The sequence below is a fragment of the Amblyraja radiata genome, chromosome 1, assembly GCF_010909765.2.
Source record: "Amblyraja radiata isolate CabotCenter1 chromosome 1, sAmbRad1.1.pri, whole genome shotgun sequence".
NCBI lineage: Eukaryota > Metazoa > Chordata > Chondrichthyes > Rajiformes > Rajidae > Amblyraja > Amblyraja radiata.
Genome location: NC_045956.1, coordinates 73,249,702 through 73,275,718, shown reverse-complemented (window position 1 = coordinate 73,275,718; position 26,017 = coordinate 73,249,702). Strand labels below are relative to the sequence as shown.

The 26,017-nt window shown below is 38.6% G+C and overlaps 1 protein-coding gene across 4 annotated transcripts in view; it reads left to right on the top strand.

Annotated features, from left to right (window-relative positions):
* wdfy3 (WD repeat and FYVE domain containing 3) overlaps positions 1–26,017 on the top strand; it is a 280,679-nt gene that overhangs the window by 103,879 nt on the left and 150,783 nt on the right. For 3 of the 4 annotated variants that reach the window (XM_033024126.1, XM_033024105.1, XM_033024115.1), the window contains 6 exons: positions 2,054–2,137; positions 7,671–7,848; positions 11,581–11,795; positions 13,231–13,343; positions 18,867–19,092; positions 20,907–21,010. In XM_033024126.1, the coding sequence (XP_032880017.1) occupies positions 2,054–2,137; positions 7,671–7,848; positions 11,581–11,795; positions 13,231–13,343; positions 18,867–19,092; positions 20,907–21,010 (920 nt within the window). The remainder of the gene's footprint in view (positions 1–2,053; positions 2,138–7,670; positions 7,849–11,580; positions 11,796–13,230; positions 13,344–18,866; positions 19,093–20,906; positions 21,011–26,017) is intronic. The other variant, XM_033024134.1, reaches the window with a different exon arrangement.

Sequence of the window (26,017 nt, the reverse complement as noted above, 5' to 3'; positions counted from 1 at the left end):
GATGCTGCTGCACCCGCTGAGTTTCTCCAGCATTTTTGTGTACCTTTGAAATATATGGTTTCGTTTTTAAATAAAAGTCCAGCCTAAATATCAAACTGTCAAGAATAATTGTATTTAAAACCATTGATAATAAAATAAAATGAGATTGTAGCACTTTTAGTACAGGAATGTATCTGCAAATATTTATGTGAACTTAGAGTTCTTTCATAAATCTCATCAACATTTTGATACTTATTTTGTTCTACAACTTTCCCCTCTTTTTACCCACCAGTTCTGGCCTTTAAACTGCTGTTTTTCTGCTGCTTTGCATGTTATGCAGTGCCCTCCATAATGTTTGGGACAAAGACCCATCATTTATTTATTTGCCTCTGTACCCCACAATTTGAGATTTGTAATAGAAATAATCACATGTGGTTTAAAAAGCACATTGTCAGATTTTAATAAAGGCCATTTTTACACACTTTGGTTTCACCACGTAGAAATTACAGCAGTGTTTATACATAGTCTCCCCATTTCAGGGAACCATAATATTTGGGACACAGCAATGTCTTGTAAATGAAAGTAGTCATGTTTAGTATTTTGTTGCATATCCTTTGCATGCAATGACTGCTTGAAGTCTGTGATTCATGGAAATCACCAGATGCTGGATGTCTTCTCTGGTGATGCTCTGCCAGGCCAGTATTGCAGCCATCTTTAGCATGCTTGTTTTGGAGGCTAGGCCCCTTCAGCTTTCTCTTCAGTATATAAAAGGCATGCACAATTGGGTTCAGATCGGGTGATTGACTTGGCCAATCAAGAATTGACCATATTTTAGCGTTGAAAATCTCCTTTGTTGCTTTAGCAGTATGTTTGGGATCATTGTCTTGTTGTAGAATGAACCTTCGGCCAATGAGTTTTGAGGCATTAGTTTGCACTTGAGCAGATAGGATGTGTCTATACACTTCCGAATTCATTATGCTATTACTATAAGCAGTTGTATCATCAATGAAGATAAGTGAGCCAGTACCTTCAGCAGCCATACATACCCAGGCCATAACACCCCCACCACAGATGAGGTGGTATGTTTTGGATCTTGGGCAGTTCCTTCTCTCCATACTTTGCTCTTGCCATCATTATGATATGTTAATCTTTGTCTCACCTGTCCACAAGACCTTTTTCCAGAACTGTGGTTGTTCTTTTAAGTACTTCATGGCAAACTGTCCTGTCCTATTTTTGCGGCTAACCAGTGGTTTGCATCTTGCAGTGTAGCCTCTGTACCTCTGTATTTTTGTTCATGACGTCTTCTGCGGATAGTTGTCATTGACAAATCCACACCTGACTCCTGAGGAGTGTTTCTGATCTATCGGACAGGTGTTTGGGGATTTTTCTTTATTATAGAGAGAATTCTTCTGTCTTTAGCTGTGGACGCCTTCCTTGGCCTGCCAGTCCTTTTGTGATTAGTCAGCTAACCAGTGCTCTCTTTCTTCTTAATGATGTTCCAAACAGTTGATTTTGGTAAGCGTAAGGTTTGGCTGATGTCTCTAACAGTTTTATTCTTGTTTCTCAGTCTCATAATGGCTTCTTTGACTTTCATTGGCACAACTTTGGTCCTCGATAAACAGCAATAAAAGTTTCCAAAGGTGATGGAAAGACTGGAGGAAAGACTAGGTGCTGAGAGCTCCCTTATACCTGCATTAAGGAGGCAATTAAACACCTGAGCAACTACAAACACCTATGAAGCCATGTGTCCCAAACATTATGGTGCCCTGAAATGGGGGGACTATGTATAAATACAGCTGTAATTTCTACATGGTGAAACCAAAATGTATAAACATTGCCTTTATCAAAATCTGACAATGCGCACTTTAACCACATGTGATTTTTTTCTATTACAAATCTCAAATTGTGGAATACAGAGGCAAATAAATAAATTATAGGTCTTTGTCTCAAACATTATGGAGGACACTGTATTCCTGAACTAATCAGCGATGTTAATAGTAATTGTACTAACAATCATTGTGCTTATTTCTTCTAACAACCCTTGTCCAATGGTATTTGCTTTTTTTGTCTGTAGTTTTGCTGAACAGATTCCGCCTTGCTTGACACATGAGATTTCCCTTCCCTCACCTTGGGGTACTCCAGCTCTGGCCAGAAAAAGGTACTCGCCCAGTAGGAATAGCCTTGGAATGTTTCCATACTATTGATAAGACACAACATTTTCAATTGAAATCAAAACCAAAGTTCTCATTGTTCTCCAGCATTTGCTCTATAGAGGATTTGATGGCCTTTCGTCAGCTGGATCATTTAGTGAATTTGTCAAATGTTTTGGAATGTCGTTGTGTTTTTACCAATGTTACAGTCAGCCCAGTTATGAGACATCGATAATTAGCCTGCAGAAGTCTACGGGTACTTCATATTGTGAGACATTTGCAAGCTATCCTGGATTTTATGTTAAACTATCACATGATAGTATGCACACTTTGTAGCAAGTATTTGATGTTCATTTGACAATGTACGACATGGATATATTCCAGTCAGAATTCTAAGTTTGACTTGGTTCAGGTTGGGAATCAGATCTTAAGACTTGATTCATCATAATCATAATCATAATAATAATAATCATAATCATACTTTATTTGCCAAGTATGTTTTGCAACATACGAGGAATTTGATTTGCCATACAGTCATACCAATAAAAACAACAAGACACATAAAATACATTTTAACATAAAGATCCACTACAGTGACTCCTCCCACATTCCTCACTGTGATGGATGGCAAAAAAAGTTAATTTTCTTTCCTTCTTTGTCCTTTGTCGGGGGCCTCGAGCCTTCCATTGTTGGGTCGATCTTGGCTCCCAAAGCCGGCGATCGGGCCCTCCGCATCGGGGTGATCAAGCTCCCGCATCGGGGGGATCTCAGCTCCCCGCTGTGGGCGATCAGACCCTGGGTCGGGGCTAGTCGAACCTCCTGCGACTTTGAGCTTCCCGATCAATCTCTACCCGAGACTGCGAGCTCCTCGTTGTTGAAGTCCGCAGGCCGCAGTTGGTGTATCGATCCCAGGCAAGGGATCCCAGGCTCCGATATTAAGTCCACGGCCCCGCGGTGGGGCTCAAAGTCAGTCTCGAGCAAGGCCACCAGCTCCATGATAGGCTGCAGAGCGACCGGAGGTACGATCCGGAAAACAATCGCATCTCCGGCAAGGTAAGAGATTGAAAAAAAATGCCCCTGACCCTCTCTCCAACCCCCCACATAAAACAAACCAGAGAATATTAACACAAACTTTTTAAAACATTCTAAAAATAACAAAAGAGACGAAAAGACAGACAGTTAGCGAGGCTGCGATTACTGACGGCGCCACCCGGTGGATATTCATGCAGCTTAGTGCTCTGTCATTGGAGTGTCCGACCAGTCCAGCTCAGCAACATGTCTTTGTCAATTTATTTAGTTTTTTTAATTGAAATTTTTGTATCCATTTTTTTATTTAACAACTTGGTAGTCCTAAATTGGTTTCTAAATGACCAATGAACAATGCATACAAGAGCATTATAAAAATTGCAATAATTTTTGGTCAAGTAAAATAAAATTAAGTCAAATATATTTATTTATTTAAGAAATAAAGTTCCCATTTGTTTTATGCTTTAGAGGCAGACCAATTTTGCATTACAAGTACTTAATAGATACTAGACTAAGTGGGACCCGTTGGGTCCCAGCATCACACAGGAGGGCTGGTCACCAACGCAATATTCCACCTCTCCACCAATTCCAATATTGCTCGCCAGTGGGGTGGCTGTCTGTTGCGCTAATATGGGTGTTGCGGGCCAAAGGTACTGGTTTCCAGAGGGCTAGTATAGACATTGTGGGGCAAATGGATTCTTGGGCTGGCATCTAACTGTTGCATCGATTTTAAAAGCCAAGCCAAGGCGAACAATTGGGCTGCAGCCACCTGACAACCAAAATTCATTTTGTGAACACAAACTTTTTAAAAAGGCGAGGCAAAAAATTGGGCTGCAGCCACATGACAACCAAAATTCATTTTGTGAACACAAACTTTTTAAAAAGGCGAGACAAACAATTGGGCTGCAGCCACCTGACAACCAAAATTCATTTTGTGAACACAAACTTTAAAAAAAGGCGAGGCAAACAATTGGGTAGCAGCCACTTTATAGCCGCATCGAGGGGACTCACCGTGGAGTAGACGTGCGTTCAGTAGTATTCGCAGCTCAGAGAGCCGTGACATTCGCGCTTCCTGGATCTGGCAGAGACTGAGTGATGGACTACACTACCAGGTTTTATAGTCCCTCCCCCCTGCCGCCAGCAGGGAGAATGGCAATTTTTTAAAAAACACTAATATCTCTCTGATTTTTCATCGATGGGAAAAACCCTCCGGTCCCGGAAGGCGGAGGGGGGCTCTGAGTGAGGTGGCCAAAAATGACAGCCATAGGTGGTGGCGTTCTCTCGGAAATCGCAGCACAGTGGGCCAAAAGCGGTCAAGATCAGACTTTTAGTGATATAGATAGATAATAGCTTTTGAGGCATGAATACAAATAAGATCCTGATTCTAGTCAAGTGGTACTGTTCCTGTGTCATCATCAAATGAGCAGAGCAGGCACATTACAACAGCATCATTTCTGCCTTCAGAACCGGGGTTAAAGATTTTGTTTTGTTTTATTAAAAAAATGTGCCCATTTCACATCTTTGGATGTACTTCTGTCATATATTTTCTAATCCATGGAGGTTGCTGTCTCAAGTCTTGCTACTGAAACAACTTGAAGGTAGTGTGCCCTTTGATGCACTCAGAAGTCCTCAGGTTATTTCCTTGTTAGTGTTGACCCAGCATGTATTAAAGCTGTTAATCTATTTACACCAAAGAAATCTGTCCCCTTGAGAAATATTGGGGCGCAATTGAGACAGTGAATACCCAACAATTTTGCTATTTCCGATTCAAAGGAATAAAATAGAGAAAATCTACCTTTCATTTAAAACTTTAAGAAGTGTATGTTGTGTTATCTTAAATGCAGGCATGCCAATGTCATATTTTTGAATTGTTATTTCTAATGGAGATTCCTATCCATTCAAAATTTCATAATTGCAAAATTTCCTGCAAGGAAAATCCAATGTAATATATACCGACTCAGATTTTTAGGACTTTTGCATCAGACTGATTCCACGTCTACAAGGTACAGGTTGAACATTGATTTTCCGGCACTAATGGTCCACACACAACTATAAACTGGTCAAAATTATGAGAGCTCAGTTGAAATTCCCTGGGAGGCCACAGATGGCCTTGTGAATGGCGAGCGCTCTTTCCGATCATGTCACTCTGTCGTGAAATAACCAACTATGCTCTCAATCTTCTCTCCTAACTGTTTCTCAACAACAATGCAGTAAACCCATTTTAACGATCTCCTTATAACAGATGTTGGATATAGCGGACAGACCTGCCAACCCATCCTGGTACCCATCGTCTTCCCGGCCGTTTAGAGCCCCAGCTTCCGATCCCACTCCTGACTCGTAAGAAGCACCAGCGAGCCCTTCTGCACCCACTGAGAGACACAAAAGTGCTGGAGTAATCTCTGGAGAACACGGATAGGTGACACTGGGACCCTTCCTCAGACTGATTCAGTCGGCTGAGTTACTCAAGCACTTTGAGTTGTTTCACTTTAAAACTAGTATGCACCAGCCCTTCTTCACTGGTTCACACGCTGTGGTTGAGGCTCATGCTGTTGCCCTTGGGGACAACGCTTTCCTTAGTATGTCCCCACTGACAGAACGTGCTTGGTCACCATGGGTCTCCATATCCTCTCACCTGTCACTTCCAGGGTGCAGTATGTCGGCGACTGGGGGAGAAGGAGGAGGCAGCGGCGGTGGTGGGGGAAGGAGAAGGCAGTTGGGGGAGGCGGGGGGAGGGGGGGGAAATGAGGGGACATTGAGGGAGGGGAATGGAGGTGGGGCTAGAAGAAAGCGCTGTGCCCAGGGGCAACAATGTGACCTGCACCAACAGCTGTGTAATCCGGACCATGAAGAAGTGCTCGCTGGTGCACTTTGTAAGTCAGAAGTGGGTTTGATGCCAGAGCTCTAAATGGCCAGGGAGATGATGGGAGCTGGAGATGGGTCAGCAAGTCATTCCATTTACATTCAGTTTACATTTTATATTTATTTTATTTAGGTTTCTGGCACTCTATGATGCCTTAGAGACACAGGAGGGGTGTCATTAGCGGGGCAGGGATGTATTGACCTTTCATTATCACATGATCCCGGTTGTTCCGGAAAACACAGATATTTCAGAAAGGTTCTGGAATGGAGGGAGCCAGAAAATTGGTGTTCGACCTGTAAAAGATATAAAGGTTGCATCGATTAATGTGACCTACCCTATTATCCTCAAACTTTCTCTCAGTCCTACTGATTCTCATTTAAATCACAATTAGGGATATTTATTGAAGTTTCAAAATACATTAATTATTCCCATCTTACATTTACAGAAAATAAAATTGGATTCAGTTATTTCAAAATGAGAAACATTTGGTAACTGATATTGTAATCTTATGCACCTGAAATGGAAGCTTTTAAATCATGAGACTATTGATTATTTAAAAATTCCAACAGCAGTCCAAGATGTTCATATAAACTAAAGATAACATATGACAGGCAGATGTAAAGTTTCTTTTGGATGCGTTAAAAAACATTTCTACTTGTTGCTGAATAGTTAATTGAGGTATTTAGAAGACTGTTATCTCAAAGTTTACGTTGGTATGCTGTTGACAGACTTTTACAATTTGAATGCTTGCTGTCTGCAAATCGAAGCACTGCTCTAATCACCCAGCTGTTTGACCATATAACCACATAACAATTACAGCACGGAAACAGGCCATCTCGGCCCTACAAGTCCGTGCCGAACAATTATTTTCCCTTAGTCCCACCTGCCTGCACTCATACCATAACCCTCCATTCCCTTCTCATCCATATGCCTATCCAATATAGTTTTAAATAATACCAACGAACCTGCCTCCACCACTTCCACTGGAAGCTCATTCCACACCGCTACCACTCTTGAGTAAAGAAGTTCCCCCTCATGTTACCCCTAAACTTCTGTCCCTTAATTCTGAAGTCATGTCCTCTTGTTTGAATCTTCCCTATTCTCAAAGGGAAAAGCTTGTCCACATCAACTCTGTCCTCCCTCTCATCATTTTAAAGACCTCTATCAAGCCCCCCCTTAACCTTCTGCGCTCCAGAGAATAAAGACCTAACTTATTCAACCTTTCTCTGTAACTTAGTTGTTGAAACCCAGGCAACATTCTAGTAAATCTCCTCTGTACTCTCTCTATTTTGTTGATATCCTTCCTATAATTGGACGACCAAAATTGTACACCATACTCCAGATTTGGTCTCACCAATGCCTTGTACAATTTTAACATTACATCCCAGCTTCTATACTCATGTTTATATGTTATATATATGTTTATAACCTTTGAAAATCATGATTTTAAATTGTGGCAAACTTAACAACATTTTATTCTTTAAAATAAGGGGATATACGAAGAAAAGATCAGGACTTTAACAAGAATGATTTACATACACAATAGCTGTAACTTGTAAATACTCAAAATTACAATTGTTTTTATATTTCGATTTGCACTAAAGTAATTGTGGAATGAATGCAAGGTAATGTTAATGGTTTTATTTCTTATGTAGGCCGGGCTATCACACTGTTTCAGCTCCACCTGTGTTGCCAGCCAAATCCGTCTCAGAATTAAAGCTACTCAACACACTGACTTCCTTGCATTCTCCTGATGCAGTCATAATACATCCAGGAGCTGCACTTGCAACTTTAGACCTCTTGGCTTCAGTTGGCTCCAATGAACAATTTGAGGTAGATAAAATGGGATTCAAAAATAAATTATTATTGGTAGATTTGAATTTTGACTGCTGATTGTTTTTACTGTGTTATGGGTTATATGTCTGTTCAGTCACACCAGGTTCAGTGACACTAAGATGGAGACATCATAAGGTCATGAGTGACAGGAGTAGAATTAGGCCATTCAGCTCCACTATTTAATCATGGCTGATCTATCTCTCCCTCCTATCCCCATTCTCCTGCCTTCTCCCCATAACCTCTGACACCTGTACTAATCAAGAATCTATCTATCTCGGCCTTAAAAATATCCACTGACATGGCCTCCACAGCTTTCTGTGGCAAAGAATTCCACAGATTCACAACCGTCTGACTAAAGAAATTTCTCCTCATCTCTTTCTTAAAAGAAGATCCTTTAATTCTGAGGCTATGACGTCTTGTCCTAGTCTATCCCACTTGTGGAAAAATCCTCTCCACATCCACTCTAACCAAGCCTTTCACAATTCTGTATGTTTCAATGAGGTCCCTCCTCAATTTTCTAAACTCCAGCGAGTACAGGCCCAGTACCGACATACGCTCAATCATTGGTTAACCTACTAATTCCTAGGATCATTCTTGTAAACCTCCTCTGGACCCTCTCGAGAGCCAGCACATCCTTCCTCGGATATGGTGCCCAAAATTGCTCACAATATTCCAAATGCGGCCTTACCAGCAGCACCTTATAGAGCCTCAGCATCCCTGTTTTTGTATACAAGCCCTCTTGAAATAAATATTAGCATTGAGTTTGCTTTCTTTACTATTGAATCGACTTGCAGATTAAGGTTTTGGGAATCCTGTACCAGTACTCCCAAGTACCTTTGCACCTCCGATTTCTGGATTCTCTCCCCACTTAGAAAATAGTCTACGCCTTTATTCCGCTACCAAAATGCACGACTCCACACTTTGCTGCACTATAATCAATCTGCCACCTCTGCCCACTCTCCCAACCTGTCCAAGTCCTTCAGCAGAGTCCTTGCTTTCTCCACACTACCTTCCACCAGATATTTTCGTATCATCTGCAAACTGGGCCACAAAGCCTTCAAACCTCTCGTCAAAATCATTAATATACAACATGAAGAATAACGGCCCCAGCACCAACCCTTGTGGAACTCCACTAGTCACTGGCAAGCCCCCTTTATCGTCACTCTTTGCCTTCTGTCATCCAGCCAACCTGCTATCCATGCTCGAATCAAAAGAAAATCATTATAATAATGCAGTTTATAATAATAAAAATGCAGTTTAATTACTGTACTTGTTCCCAATCTTCTTTATTTTGTTTTCTCTCTGTTTAATTTGCTGTAAGATTTAATGTTTATCACTTCAGAAGCCATTTCTTTGTACCACATTCCTACATTTGAAATAAATTGTTCTAAAACGTCCTGAACCAGCTGAGACTCGCACCAGGAACCTGAGTCTTATTTCTGTTATGATCAGAAACAATAAAATATAATCTATTTAATCTTTAATATTCATCTACATGGTGGTAATATTATGTAGACTTCGAAAAGTTGCATAGCTACTTTGGGAACTGCATTGTAATACGTATATCTGCATCTTTTTACTGTTTAAAATCGCAAACTTACTTTTGTCCTCTTACCTCTGTACAAAGGCAATTGGCTTAAAAGAACACATCCTAATTAAACTATGCCCAACTGTCTTTGCATATTGTTTTTTCTTGTCAATGGAGGCCACTAAATAAACAGATTCATTTCTTCCATTCCACACTCCTGCCTGCAACCATCTTTGGACATGGAGTTTGAATGCAATTTTGGGATTTCTTTCACTCCCTGACTGCTCTTTCAACTGCCCTTTCCTCATTTGTGATCTGCATTTGTGCTAATGAGTACTTCTATGGCATATTATCTGAAAACTGTATTTGTAATTCATATTTAGTAATATAAAGTAATATGCAAAAATGAAATAAATACAAGTAATTTCACTCTTTTTTACCCAATGAAACACAAACATTGGGAATCTTTTGGGTAATGAAACATTAAATTTATGATTATTTGTGTAGCCTAATCAATACTTTTAATATTAATTAATTTACAGTGTACTTCTAATCATAGGTATCAGTACATGAACATTCGATACAAAATGTACTTCTATTGGGGAGAAGGCAGGCAGGTGTTACTGATTGTGGATGATCAGCCTTGATCACAATGAATGGCGGTGCATGGCCTCCTCCTGCACCTATTTTCTATGTTTCTATGTTTCATTGACTCAGGGATGAAATTAATACTAAACAATCTCATTCAATATACTTAATTGTATTGATGATAATGGGTTGTCGGGCAATTTCACTACTTTTGTGATAAACTCAAATTGAAATAATTACATTGAATCACTAGAATAAAAAAATACTCCATTGAATATTGAAACACTACAAAAGTTTGCCATCTGCTGGATCATCAAAAAGTTAATTAACTTTAGAATCATCTAAAAAATATGTTGACCTGCATAATACGTTTACTTGCAAGGTGTATATTGTTCAAAAGAAAGTGGGTGCTCCACTCCCGCACTCATATCTGTCCCAAGTTGGAATTTGATTTTCAGCCATGGCAGTCAAAATTATGAGATTCAATTTATTAAATGTCATATTTGTATTAAAGAAACTCTTAATAGTAATTGTCAATCATGTGGGGCAGTGGATGGAGTGCATAGAGCTATTAATTGACCACCATTGCCATATTATGGGGGCAAGGAGGTCTTCTATTCTTCAGATCAACACTTATGAACTAGTGATATTTTATGATAATCTTGAGTTCACAGTGTATTGACTAACTGAGAAAAAAAAAGTGCCTTTTTTACAGTGACATTCACTACACACAATTGTTTAAACACTTTATGGCTTATTTTTGAAGAGTGGTTATTACTAAATTAGTAATGGGCGTTTTCAGCACAGAAAGAGTGCACAAACAACATTGAGAAATATGACCCAGTAAACTACCTCATAAGTATGGATGAGTAGTAATGCCGAGGAAAGTGCTCTGTTCACTCTTTGTTGGCTGAAGGACAGATCCAAATGATAGCACTGCTGACAGTCTAAATTCCATAACAAAGCATAATTTAACATCAGTGCACAAATGAGTTGTCCAGTTTTGGTTGTGATATTTTCTTCTAAATAAAACTCTAATACATATCCTGCTTTGTTTAGATTGAATTCTTTTGTTGCCTTTGAGCCCAAAGCAGAAAGGTTCAAACAGACATTTTGACAAATTTAAGAACATTTTAAAATTAACTGCCACTACACTGTAAAATATATATATTTTTTAAAATGATGCTAAGCGTATACATTGTAGAACAGCCAAAATTTAATAAAAGCCAATCGAAGATGGTGAATGTACTTCCGAATGTCAGATGTCGGTAAAATGTCATGTGATTTGTAATTGTTGTAATTTGTAAGAATTGTAATTATTTTAAACAATAGGAAAATGGTTCTTTTGTTGAGAAATATTCCCGTGTTTGCAAAGATCATATTATAAGGAAAAGGATATTTTAAAAGTGGACCATACCATATCTTTACTGGGAGAAATTTCTAATCATATCTGTACGGGATATTGATTGTGATATTCTCTTTTTAGGTTTTATAATTTGCATTTAACAGCTGTATATCCTCTAGTAGTTTGATCGCGCTTGGTCTATGGCAAAAAGGAGCTCAGTTTGGATGATTTGCAAACTATTTAAAAATCTCTTTCCTGTCTTTCTTAGCATGCATTAGCCCTTCAGTTTGCGGTGGCTAATAGTTTGCAGTCACTCATCCACTCGGAGAGAAATCAGCAGGTGATGTGTGATGCAGGACTTCATGCACGGCTTTTGCAAAGATGCAGTTCTGCTCTGTCTGATGAAGACCATCCTCTACACCCCCCACTTCAAAGGATGTTCGAGCGATTAGCTTCGCAGTCATTAGAACCAATGGTCCTTAGGTAAGATGTGTGGGAAAGAACTGCAGATGCTGGTTTAAATCGAAGGTAGACACAAAATGCTGGAGTAACTCAGCGGGACAGGCAGCATCTCTGGAGAACCTCAGCGGGACAGGCAGCTTCAGTCTGAAGAAGGGTCTCGACCCGAAACGTCACCCATTCCTTCTCTTTTGAGATGCTGCCTGTCCTGCTGAGTTACTCCAACATTTTGTGTCTACCTTCGTCCTTGGGTAAGAATACTGCATATAAAAAACACAAATTAATCTAAGCTTATTAAGTATTTTATATCCATTGTGAATTAGTCAAAATATTGTTTTAAAAGTAAAATTTAACCTTGTAAACTTTCTCGACCAATGTTTACCTTCGGATATGATATTTGCAGCTTAGCAATGGGCTTTAATTTGTAGCACATTGCCTACAGCTTCATTGTTCCAACATCAGAGGCTAAATATACCTTGCCTGAAAGGTAAACTTCCCTTATAACCCCCAGCATCTTCCAACTCTATCAAACCCACTGCTAATGCAACAAACTAATGAGCAGGACTTACAAATCAATGAAAATAGCCATCAATTCCCTGACATCGTCATTGATATTAATTGCAGAGACACTGTAAAATGTAGTTCAATTCAACTTAGCACTGCCCCCTACCCCAGCCTTTCACCACTAGAAATGTAAGATAGGACCAAAAATAAACTTTCCATAATGGCGGTGCTCCTCCAACCCCTTTTTCTACAGTCCGCATAGTGAATTAACAACTAAGATCATGGACTCGCAATGCCATACTGTTGTTGGAGGAAGAAGACACATTGCTAGTAGTACCTTAACTGATAAATAATCTGATTTTTGTAATGTGTTACTTCTTTCACAGTGATATTTGTAGATATTTTTAGATATATTTGTCCTGCATTTGCATTGTTTTTAATCAGATAAACTGAAATTTTCTTTAAGGATATATGTAGTTATTTTAATATTTAAATTAATAATGTGTAGACTTGGTACTTGGTAGTTGACTAGCATTATTCCCAGAAACGACATTGTTGATTGTGAAGGCTATCATGAACATGAAAGAATGTGGCATCATTATTGTTGAAAGAATTTAAGTTTGCTTCATGTTTGCTTATGTTAAATTTACCGTTCCTACACTTAGATACTTCAACAGCCACTCCGTTATCATAAATTCAATTTTTCAGATATTGGTGAAAATATATTACCTCCTATTTTCTTAATTCAACTTTATTTCTGAATTACAGTAATGGCCTCAATGTAAAAGCATTTAAAAGGTTTGCATAGGCAGGGTCATTTGTAAGTAAAGACAATCTCCAATAACTTTTTCTGCTCAATGAAGAGATGAGAAACCATATTGAATTAACTGAAACCTTTAAGTGTTTACTGTTTCTTTCTCGTGATATTGAATATATTTGTATTGATTGTTTTCAGGGAGTTTCTCCGCCTTGGTAACCCATTGAATTGTGGGGCCTGGGATAAGAAAATGATTAGTGTGTACAGGGTGCACAAGCCAAGTTCTTTAAGTTGTGAAGCAGATATGAGAGGTATGCTGTAAGGTATATATACATTGTAAAATCTCTTTTCTCGTTTTTCTCTGGTTTATGTGGAACTTCATAGATTTCAGATTTATTCAGTAATATATTTGAAATATAGCAATTTTCAAAACGAATTGTTCGTGAGATGTGTGTGGCACATTTAAATGCCTTTCAGCAATTGCTCTGAGGACTTTAAAAGACAACCACATGTACTGGAACAAAACTATATGGGTAATAGATGATTTGTTTTCCCTAAAGAATATTGCAAATCAGTTATGTTCTATTCTGTCTTATTTAATAAAGACAGGAACATTTCTCCCTCTACCACTCACTTAAGGAATGTGTTCCAGACCCCTATCATCTGCTGGATAAAGAAAAATCCTGTAAACCTCTAAATATAATTATCAAAAAATAGGAGCAAGGCTACTTTTGATGACTATAGACAGGAGGTTGATTAGCAGGTAAAGGGATGTCTGGTAAGTAGTGTCGGTACATGTGACAGTAATAAACTTAAAACTAGTCGGCTTTTAAAAATGAAATAGGAAGAGTTTAGGGCCAGCATGTACCTGTTGGAATGAAATGCAAAGCTGCTCGATTAAGGGTACCCTGGATGACCAGCGGTATTGAGACTCTGCTTGGGATAAAGGAGGAGGCACATGTCAGGTATAGACAGCTGGAATCAGACAACTTGCTTGGAGAGTCTGAGGATTGTTGGAGCACACTTAAGAAGGAAATTAAGAGGGAATAAAGGGGACATGGGATATCCCTGGTTAAGAAGGTAAAGGAGAAGAACAAAAGGCTAACTAGAGAGATGGTAGGTTATCTTAATGTCCCTGTCCCACTTAGGAAACCTGAACGGAAACCTCTGGAGACTTTGCGCCCACCCAAGGTTTCCGTGCGGTTCCCGGAGGTTTTTGTCGGTCTCCCTGCCTGCTTCCACTACCTGCAACCTCCGGCAACCACCTGCAACCTCCGGGAACCGCACGGAAACCTTGGGGGGGGCGCAAAGTCTCCAGAGGTTTCCGTTCAGGTTTCCTAAGTGGCACAGGGGCTTAAGGATCAGTATGGTAATCTGTTTGGACAAGGTCATAAATGAATACTTGTAGTCTATATTGTTCATGGAAATGGATGTGGAAGTTAGTGAGCAGGGAAGAGAATATCAAAAGTAAGAAGGAGGAGATAAATCCCTGGTGCCTGATCATTGAATCTGAGAAAATTATGGAAATCAATGAAGGAGATCAATTCCATCGTCAATTTGAAAATGCAAGGACTGATTAGGGATGGCCGGCATGGATTTGTTCGTGAGAGATTGTGTCTCATAAATTCGACTGTCGGGTTTAGATCAGAAAGAGAGAGAATCACTAGGTGCTGAAATTACGATAAAAGACATCGAAGTCAATTAAATCTTTAAAAAACGGAAAGGCTGCAGGTCCTGATGGTCTAAGTTCTGAATTTTATAAAAAAAATTATGATCTGGTTTCTCCACGCCTACAGACACTGTACAAATACGCTTACACTCAACAGAAACTCCCAGAAACTCTAAATGAATCTACAATCATACTCATACCAAAAAAGGATAAGGATCTTGAAGACCCAGGTTCATATAGAGCAATAGCCCTTTTAAATACTGATCAGAAAATATTAACTAATATTCTATCTCATAGATTGAGCTTAGCGATTAACAAATTAATACACCCCGACCAAACAGGTTTTATTCCAAAACGTTATTCATTTTATAATCTGAGAAGACTATTCAATATTATATACTCCAATAGAATTCCTAATGCAGATCTAGCAATTATTTCGTTAGATGCTGAAAAAGCATTTGACCAGGTAGAATGGCCATATTTATTTTCGGTGATGGAAAATTTTCAATTGGGAGAGAAGTACTGTACATGGGTTAAATTGTTATACTCTAATCCAACAGCTAGAATATTAACAAACCAAATGTTATCAACTAAATTTAATCTCTCTAGAGGTTGTAGACAAGGATGTTCACTATCCCCACTATTATTTGCTCTTGCAATCGAACCCTTAGCAGAAAGCGTTAGAACCCATACAGGAATATACGGATACAACACTAGAGACACAAGGAATAACATTTCCTTATATGCAGATGATGTACTAATATATATTACAAAGTTAGAAACTAGTATTCCAAATCTATTAAATTTAATAACTCAATTTGGTCAGTTTTCAGGATATAGAATTAATTGGAATAAAAGTGAAATCATGCCAATAACAAAACTCAATTTACATACATTACAACAATCCCCTTTTAAAATAGTTAAAGATAAATTTAAATACTTAGGAATCTATGTAACTAAGACGTACCTCTTTATTTAAACTAAATTTTCCACCCTTACTGAATAAACTACACAAGAATATTCAATACTGGAAAACACTTCCCATTTCAATGCTTGGTAGAATTAATGCTATAAAAATGATCTTCTTACCGCAACTACTGTACCTATTTCAATTAATCCCGATATATATCCCAAAAACATTTTTCAAAAAAGTCGACTCCATTGTTACAAGTTTTATCTGGGATTATAAGAATCATAGAATAAGTAAAAAACATTTATGTAAGTCAAAGATAAATGGAGGTTTGGCTTTGCCAAATTTCTTGTTTTATTTCTGGGCAGTCCATATTAAAAACATGAATTTCTGGCTGGAAGAAATGGATCAACAACCAGATTGGTTAAGGATGGAAAAGGAAGACTGTTTACCTTTTGAAATTGGTCCGATCATATTTGCTACCACAAAACTGCACAAAAAAACCTATAAGGAAAACCCCATAATACATAGTGGAATACGAATTTGGAAACAATTTAAAAATGTTTTAAAATTGAATAATATACCACTATGCCTTCCCATTGTAAATAATCCTTTATTCAAGCCATCCTTTTTGGATAAGGGTTTCACACAATGGAAAAATTATGGAATTAAAAAGATTGGACATCTTTATGGGAAAGGCACTTTTCTTTCATTTCAAGAGTTACAACAGAATCATGGACTGCACTCAAATAATTTCTTCAGATATCTACAAATTAGAGATTATGTTAAATCTAACACACAAGTCTACAGGACTAGGGAACCAGAAATCCTTGATGAATGTTTGAACAAGCATCCTAACACTGAAAAATTAATAGCTTATATTTATAACATCCTCCTAAACAACGAGGTACCACCGACGGAACCATATAGACACACATGGGAAAATGAATTAGGTCATCCTATAACGAAAGATTTGTGGGACGAAAGTTTACAAGTTTACAATGTTCGTTAAATACCAGACATGCTTTAATACAATTTAAAGTCTTACATAGATTACACTAAAATAAAACTAAATAGAATCTTCCCACAAATCTCTCCTATTTGTGATAAATGTCTACATCTAGATGCTAATTTAACACATACGTTTGCAAATTGTATAAAAATTAAACATTTCTGGACTGATATTTTTGAAATAATTTCAGAAGTTATTAATACAAAACTGGATCCAAACTCAAAATTAATAATACTTGGAATATCAGAGCAAAGTTTAACACTCACAACAAGCCAAAGAAATTTCCTCGACTACAGTATAATAACCGGGAAAAAATTAATATTAAAATTTTGGAAAGGCCCTACAACCCCCACAATTAAAATGTGGATTGTGGAAATGTCGGAGACCCTATATCTAGAAAGAATTAGACTTGTCTTAATGGACAAACAAGAACATTTTGATAAAATATGGGCTCCATTCATTAATTATCTGACGGGATAGATTGGTCCAGCACGAAAACCCAACTGAAACTTGAACTCAGGATTAGATGAAAAGTCATACTTTATAATCTACGAACCTATCTCCAATGACGTATTATAAGTAATCCATTCCACCTTTTTTGTTTTTTTGATATTTGTAACTCTTTATTCTCTCCTTCTCTCTTTTTCTATATAAAAAAAAACACTAGAAGCAGAAGTAATCGACAATTGAAAATTTTAATGTATGACTGATGTATATGAAAAGTTTTTTTACTATAATATGTAACTATACTTTATAATTTGTCTACTTCTAATAAAAATATTATTAAAAAAAAAATAAAAATAAATTATGAGCAACATGGACAGGATAGACATTCACAGATAAAGGGAATCTGAGGGGCAGATTTTACCACACACTGTTGGGTACATGGAATGAGCTGCCAGAGTAGATTGTAGAGGCAGGTACAGTAACGATATTTAAAAGACATAGGATAGGAATGATTTAGCGGGAAATGGGCCAAATGCAAGCAAATTGGATTATAAGATAATCATGGTAGACATAGACAAATTGGACCAAATGGCCTGTTTCAGTGTTATATTACTATGAATCCCTCTGAATCCGAACGTTTCTACTCCTTTAATAAATCTTCTGTTTGCTGTTAAGAGATGCATATGGTTTCTGTACACACCATCATATAATTTCTATACACACCAATTTTGTATACATCAGTAAATCTCCCTGCATCTAAATTTTTCCCCCAGTGAAAACCCCAGTATCTTCAAGATATAGTAAAAAACATCTGCAGTCGTAAATTATCTCAGTAGTGACACTGTTGCTCTTACATCTACTCTGTGATGTGACCAGAACCGCACATAGTTGTCTTATGATGACCTGACATGTGTTTTCCCAACTTTAGTATACAGTCCCTGCCCAGCAACGGATAACATCTTGTGTACTTTTTGTGCACCTAAAGTGCCTTGATCTGTAGGCATGCATTTCTAGTTCAATTTGTTCCTCTGCATTTCCCACTGTAATGCTGTTTATTGTATACTCCCTTGCCATATGAGCCATCCTCAAATAAATTACCTCACACTTCTTTGGATTGAGTTTCTTTTGTCACAAATGACCAGTCCATCGATACCTTTCTACATTTTAAAGCTCTCTCTCTTTTACCATCAACCATACTGTACGCAATGTCCTAGTTTTAAAACTACATTCCAATAAATCAATTATATTGTCAACAAATGACAACTATATAGGATGCAGGGTATTTCAAAAGAAAAGAATGTTGCTTATGAGTTAAAATAACAAAAGTGGTGCAGTCTAAAAATCATTGCTCTTATTCACATACCTTGCATCCTTAGATAGATTTCTGTGCTGAAGACTTAAGCATCCCATTTCATTATAAGCTGTACATAATCTGATATATGAAAGATGCAAGCTGAATAATATTGGGCTGATTTTTAAAATATTGAGCCACTTTAACGTTAATTTGGAGTGTTTTTTAGGCCAGTGAATGTATTTTCCGACATGTTTCTTGATGAGTACATTATCTATGATCCTGTTTGTTAAAGTGCTTCCCCATCTGTATCTTATTTTTAATGCCATGACAGTTCTAATAGTTCTGCAGTTATATGTGCAATATTAAGAGAAATCACAAGATGTTTAAACAGCTTCAATGGAAAAATATATATATTTTTATATTTTGTTTTATATTCAAGTGTTGAATATTACCTTGCTTCCTGCATTTATTGTCAACTGATTTAACTATTCTCACCCCCTAGGGAACGTAATGGATGGGTATGGTCCTGATAATGTATTCACCCTGAATGAAGACAACAGTCACTACAAGATTAGCAAAAGCTTGCTCAAAGGGGCAGAAGGAAGCACCGTGCCTCTGACCAGGGTGAAATGCTTGGTCTCCATGACAACACCACATGATATTAGACTTCATGGTTCATCAGTCACTCCAGCATTTGTGGAGTTTGATACAAATCTGGAAGGCTTTGGGTGAGTGTCAGGTGGATTTCTAATCTTGAAAAATAAAAGGTTTTTCACTTTATTTAAGATTAGTAAAAATAATTATTTTTCATGCTGTACAACTGGAAGCTTAAAGTAAAAAGGATAAAATTATTAGATATGTTGAATTCATCTAAATTTAATGATGAGAAATGTGATGGAGTTTATTTCCCTGCTGCCCATTGCTAAATTTGTGCATAACTAATTAATTTGCAAATATCTCACAAAATTATTTTTCAGTTCAGTGCTGATAGGTTCAGAGTAAACTCATCAATTCTAATACCACTGTAGATGCTTTAGTATATGTATAATATTCATGTGCAGTTTAATGATACTGTCATTAAATAGAAACACTAAACTACAGTGAGACTTTGTTATTTGTATGCCAATCAGTTGGTAGAATTCATAGCACGGAGCTCTGCATGAAGTATAAATGGAAGGTATAAATGGAAGATCGCATTCTCCAGAGATGCTCCCTGTCCCGCCGAGTTACTCCAGCATTTTGTGTCTAGCGAGTACAAGCCGAGTCTATCCAATCTTTCTTATATGAAGAAAGACTGGATAGACTCGGCTTGTACTCGCTAGAATTTAGAAGATTGAGGGGGGGATCTTATAGAAACTTACAAAATTCTTATGGGGTTGGACAGGCTAGATGCAGGAAGATTGTTCCCGATGTTGGGGAAGTCCAGAACAGGGGGTCACAGTTTAAGGATAAAGGGGAAATCTTTTAGGACTGAGATGAGGAAAAAACACAGAGTGGTGAATCTCTGGAATTCTCTGCCACAGAATGTAGTTGAGGCCAGTTCATTGTCTATATTTAAGAGGGAGTTAGATGTGGTCCTTGTGGCTAAAGGGATCAGGGGGTATGGAGAGAAAGCAGGTACAGGATACTGAGTTGGATGATCAGCCATGATCATTTGAATGGCGGTGCAGGCTCGAAGGGCCGAATGGCCTACTCCTATTTTCTATGTTTTCTATGTCTACCTTTGATTTAAACCAGCATCTGCAATTCTTTTCTACACATGAAGTATTAATGGATTGTGCAATCCAATATAACCATGTCAAATGTACACAAAATTGCTGGGGAAACTCAGCGGGTGCAGCAGCATCTATGGAGCGAAGGAAATAGGCGACGTTTCGGGCCGAAACCCTTCTTCAAACCATGTCAAATGGCTGGTCAGAATCCAGTACGGTTTTGTTAAATGATGAGTTGAACTTAGAATAAAAAATTACAATTTAATTTATAACCCATTACTTGAAAACAAAATTGAGGACTCTTGGTCACTGGACAATTAGCTTTTAATCTGCTTGGGAATTCAACTGTCATTTAGACAATAGACAATAGACGAGGAGTAGGCCATTTAATCCTTTGAGCCAGCACTGCCATTCAATGTGATAATTGGTGATCATCCACAATCAATACCCTGTTCCTGCCTTCTCCCCATATCCCCTGACTCCACTATCTTTAAGAGCCCTATCTAGCTCTCTCTTGAAAGTATCCAGAGAACCAGCCACTGAGGATTCCACAGACTCTCAACGCTTTGTGGGAAAAAGTGTTTCCTCATCTCTGTTCTAAATGGCTTACCCCTTATTTTTAAACTGTTGTCCCTGGTTCTGGACTCCCCCAACATCGGGAAAATTTAAAGCAAAACTACATTTTGCATTCATTGAAGTCCTATATTTCCTGTCAATCAATTATTTTCATTTATAATACAGGTGTATCTTTAATAAGTTGAAACTGTGTTGCAGTTTTCATTGTTTTTGCTACCTTTGTAGTTATGAGGGCTCGATTTTTCTCTTGTCAGCTGTCTGTTTTTGCCCAGTTTGGCTCCTCATAATTCCCCCATCCATGCTCCGACTGCAACAGGAGGAATAAACGACGGAGCTGTTACAAGTGGACTTGGTGCAGGTAAAATAAAATTGCACACAACATTTGTGCTTAAATAGTGGCTTCCACACAGGGCAGTGATGCTGATAATGAAGCTTTTGCTTTCCTGAGATAAAACAATAATATTCGGGCCTCGTGGATTTGGGGCTATACATGAGGGCTCTGACCAGTGGAGGTTGCTTGTATGTGATCCCTTTTAGCATGAGGTAGCTATTTTTACACCAATTTAACAGTGAGGCTTGATGCAAGGGAAAGGGGATCAAAGTAATTGGGAAGCATTTAAATGCTCATAAATATGAACACATACATAGATGCTTTTCAACACTTGCTTGTATATGCATTTTTACCTGATTACCTTTGCACACACTCACAAATACACAGATGCGCACACATATGCACACAGACACGCACAGGCTGAGGCATAGAACCCCTATCGCAATGATGTATTTTAACCCTATCTCCCACCAACACCACTTTTAACCCCTCAGGCAATTATTTCACATATCGCTCTTCTCCCATTCCACATACTCAAAAGCATACATGCACACGAACTTGTCCCTCAATTCATCCTTCCTCAGACCTCTATCATTCATCCATTACATTTTCCACCCTCTCTTCTCAATGCCCATTCTTGGGGTCTGGCCCCCTTCACTCCCAGAGCAGTCCAGTTTTAACCACACTCTGCACACATGGATAGACCGGTGGTCACTCACCTACCTACATTCTCAGCCCTGCTCGAGCAATGAATTACTGGTCCAATCCATGTTCTATTCCCAATCCCTGATTTCAACCTTTCCACATTCTCTGACACTCTCAGCACCCACCTGACCAAATGTTAGAGGTATTTTGACACTGGTTTCAGGGTTTTAAACCTCAAGATCGGAGGCTGTCTTCCGTGTTGGAAAATAATCCTTTGAAGATTTCCTTGACTGCAGTTATTTGTAGCAATGTTACAACATTTTGAGATTTTAAAAATCAAGTCTGCAATTTACCCCATCAGATAAAGCATAAAAAGAAGTTTAATTTGACACCTAATTCACTTTCTTATCTTCAGTATTAAAAAGGTTATGGCCATTTTCATACTCGGAAATTAGCATCTCGTTCCCTATTGCTTTTCCATTGACCTAACTCAAAAGCTGTGATCGAGGACAGTCAAAAGCCCATAACTTTCTTAAAAATTAAGAGAACTGAATGACATTTTCAGTTAGTATAGATTGAAGCATTCTGAAACAAATATGAAACAATCTTACTTGGATGACCTGAAATTAAAGCATATAACTAGTTGGTTACCTAATTGTAGCTAATTACAAAATTCAATTACTAGATCTAAACATCAATCCATTTCTTAAGAAAAGGTTAACATTTTTAAATAGCCTAAGTGTCCAAATAACATTCACGCAAGAATTCACAATATAACATGATTTGTAAATCTCGTCATGAATTTATAGGCCAAATGGAAGGAATTTAATGTTTAATTCCCGTAAATTAATGGCCATTTAAATCATCTTGTGAGTGAGATTTTGTGGAACGCGATCGTTTGGAACGTTGCGGTTGCGGTGAATTTAAACCCCATATCGGCAGGAAAAACACTGCCGGTTCGTATGGGGCCTTAATCACATTTTCGCTGATGAAATTTTGATTAAAGTAATCCTAAGAAGCAAGTTTATATGTAAAATAAACGACTTACGTTATGTTTTCTCCCCTATGTGAGATCCGTCCCATTGTCGGCGTTGACGGAGTTAAAAGTCGATTTTTATTTTACTCCAGCGATTAAATTGGCCAGCGTTTTATTTTTTAAACTTCCGAGAATGGCAGTCAAAACGATTTTTCAGCATCAGGTAGTAGCCCGAGAAAATATATCTCGGACAGGCAGGAGTAAACGGCATTTTAATCCCGCCCCCCCCCCCAAGGAGTTAAAGTCGCGCACACGGCCAGTGACAGAACTGCAGCGCCGCTGAATGTAAGTTTTGTAACATACCTATTATTTGACATAGTCACTCTTGAATTCATCCCATAGCAGCGTAATCAGATCTGCTTTATTGCCACGGCTAACAGACAAGTAGCTGAAATGGCCATATGGTAACTGAAAACAACAGGGTCTTGGGAGCAGATGGTATTTGCTGTTGAAGTAATCAAAAAATGGCATGGAGGAACTTCATTTAAAATAAACGTAACCAAACCTCCCACGTCTGGGAAAAAAATGGATGTCCCTGGAGACCTCAGCGGCAACATAATTATGTCCATTGAACACTGAACAGCACAGCACAGGAATAGGCGTTTCAGCCCAGAATGTCTGCACCAAAAATAATGCCAAATTAAACTAACCAGGACAACATTTAGTTAGCTTTAAAGGAAGGTAGACGTAACTCAGCGTGACAGGCAGCATCTCTGGAGAGAAGAGTGGGTGATGTTTCGGGTCGAGACCCTTCTTCAGACCCGAAACGTCACCCATTCCTTCTCTCCAGAGATTCTGCCTTTCCAGCTGAATTACTCCTGCATTTTGTACTTGCCTTCGATTTAAACCAGCATCTGCAGTTCTTTCCTACACGTTCAGTTAGCTTTCTTATTTACTTGTAGTATCTGATACTGCCCTTTCATGAATCATGTACCAGAACACCCACATCCTTCTAGTCAAGTCAAGTCAAGTCACATTTACTTATATAGCACATTTAAAAAACAACTCTCGTTGGCCAAAGTGCTTTACAATTGTTATAAGAATAGCACAACAAAACAGACTACATACATATACACATGTGGCCCTCACTCAGAGGACGTCAGGAAAGGCTTGGGAGTATAGATAAGTCTTTAGTCTTGACTTAAAAGAGTCGATGGAGGGGGCAGTTCTGATGGGAAAGGGGATGCTGTTCCACATCCTAGGGGCTGCAACCGCAAAGGCGCGGTCGCCCCTGAGCTTATGCCTAGACCGTGGGATATTCAGCAACCCCAAGTCGGCCGATCTGAGGGGCCTGGAGGTGGAGTGGTGGGTGAGAAGACTTTTTATGTAGGTGGGGGCAAGCCCATTGAGGGCTTTGTAGACATGGAGGAGTATCTTGAAGTTTATACGGAACCGCACGGAGCCAGTGGAGAGAGGCCAGGATCGGGGTGATGTGGTCCCTTTTTCGGGTGCCCGTCAGGAGTCTCGCTGGGGCGTTTTGGACCAATTGCAGGCGGGACAGGGAAGATTGGCTGATGCCTGTGTAAAGGGAGTTGCAGTAATCTAGGCGGGAGGAGAAGAATGTGTCGATGACCTACACCTCAGAGTTATGCAATCTTACACCATTCAGATAATGTGTTTCTTTTTTCTAATATTTTCTGCCAAGGTAAAAATGTTACATTCACAATGTATTTCATTTACCAGGTCATTGGTTATTTTATGTTGTGTTCCACCATTTTTCAAGCATTGAGCAATGGCATATAGACAACTATTTTTGTTTCTGCGTGTTTGGGCACTGAGTGCCAAATCAGAGTTGTCATATTCTCCGTAGCATACAAGAGTACTCAACATTTACGAAACAAAGGTCGTCTCTTCACCTGCCTCTGCTTTGCAATGCGGCCTCTGAGAATGAGGGTCCATAGCAAGACCTTTGATAAGGTCCATAGTTTAGGGAATGAGCTCTCATTGCAGATAGACATTAATGATGCGAAACACTATCATTTACCATGAACCAGTACATCCTTTGGCTACCTGAGGAAAAGGACATTTGAAGAACATTATTAAAACTGGGACTAAACTTCATGGTCCATTGGGGCAGCCATGACTCCTATTAGATTTATGATTCTGAGATTCACTACTTCAGGTACCTCAGGGCCCTAAAGAGATCCAACCAATGCAATTACTGCAATATACACAAAATCTACTGGAAGGATAAGCATACTTCCTCTTCCAGGCCAACATCCCAAGCATTGAGGATGGTGCTGCACTCATTTGCCTCTTTTGGGCAAGCCACATCATTATCATGCTTGACACCAGACTCTTGAAACAATCATTCTATTTGGAGGCCTGTTACAGGAAGAGATTACCAGATCGCAAGGAAAAGGTTCAAGGCTGACCTCAAAACAATGGTGAAAAAATGCAACCACCCCACTGACTATTGGGAGCCTTTGCTCATGACTGCTCAAAATGGAGTCCCTACATCGGCGGCACACAGCCATTTGTCGTAAATAATGAATGGAACACGAACTACCACCAGCCTTTTTAGTTAGGCATCTTTTGTCACCGTGCAGCAGAGTCTGCGAGTCCTACATTAGCCTCATCAGCCGCTGCTAAAACTGCACAATTGAATCATCTTCAATCCCAAGGAAATGGCAATGAAGAAAAAATGTTAAATAGTTGGACAAAAGCAATTTAAGAGGTTTATGATAGAATCCCCCAGGGTCCATGTAAATAAAACACATGCAAAGTTATATGCATCATCCATTATTCAAAGAAAACTTGTTTTAAAAGGGTTTAGCAAGTTCAGATACCAAGTCCAAGAAAAAATGCATTGCATTTGTGCTGAATTATTAGATTGCATTTTGATTATTATAACAGGCTGTATTATCCTTGCATTGAGAGGTGTGGAGGATGGTGCACAGGGAGGAGGGGGGGGGGGGGGGGGTGTCATCGGTTGCGAAACATCAATCTCTGTGCATTTCTGATTACCATATGGATTTTGTTTATGGAGGAAATACACATGTAAGGATTGAGTGAGTAGATCTTTGAGTACATCTTTGAGTTATCTCTGGTGCCCTCTTAGAAAAGATCCTTGAACATAGGAATGTTTCCACTATTTCCCATTCTGCTATCCATTGCTCATTTTGTTGCTCTAACTTGAGCATTTCATTCATTTTCCACACCAGTTAGCAATACTGAAGCCTAAACACCAAATTGTGCAGTTTTCTAAACTACTAAAAAAGCGACATACGTCATGAAAAATTATTGATATTTTCTATTATTTTCTGCGGCTAAACTAATATTTTATTTAACATGGGTGAAATTATAGCAAAGGATTCATATTTGGTTCATCTTTTAAAAAACATTGCTTGCTT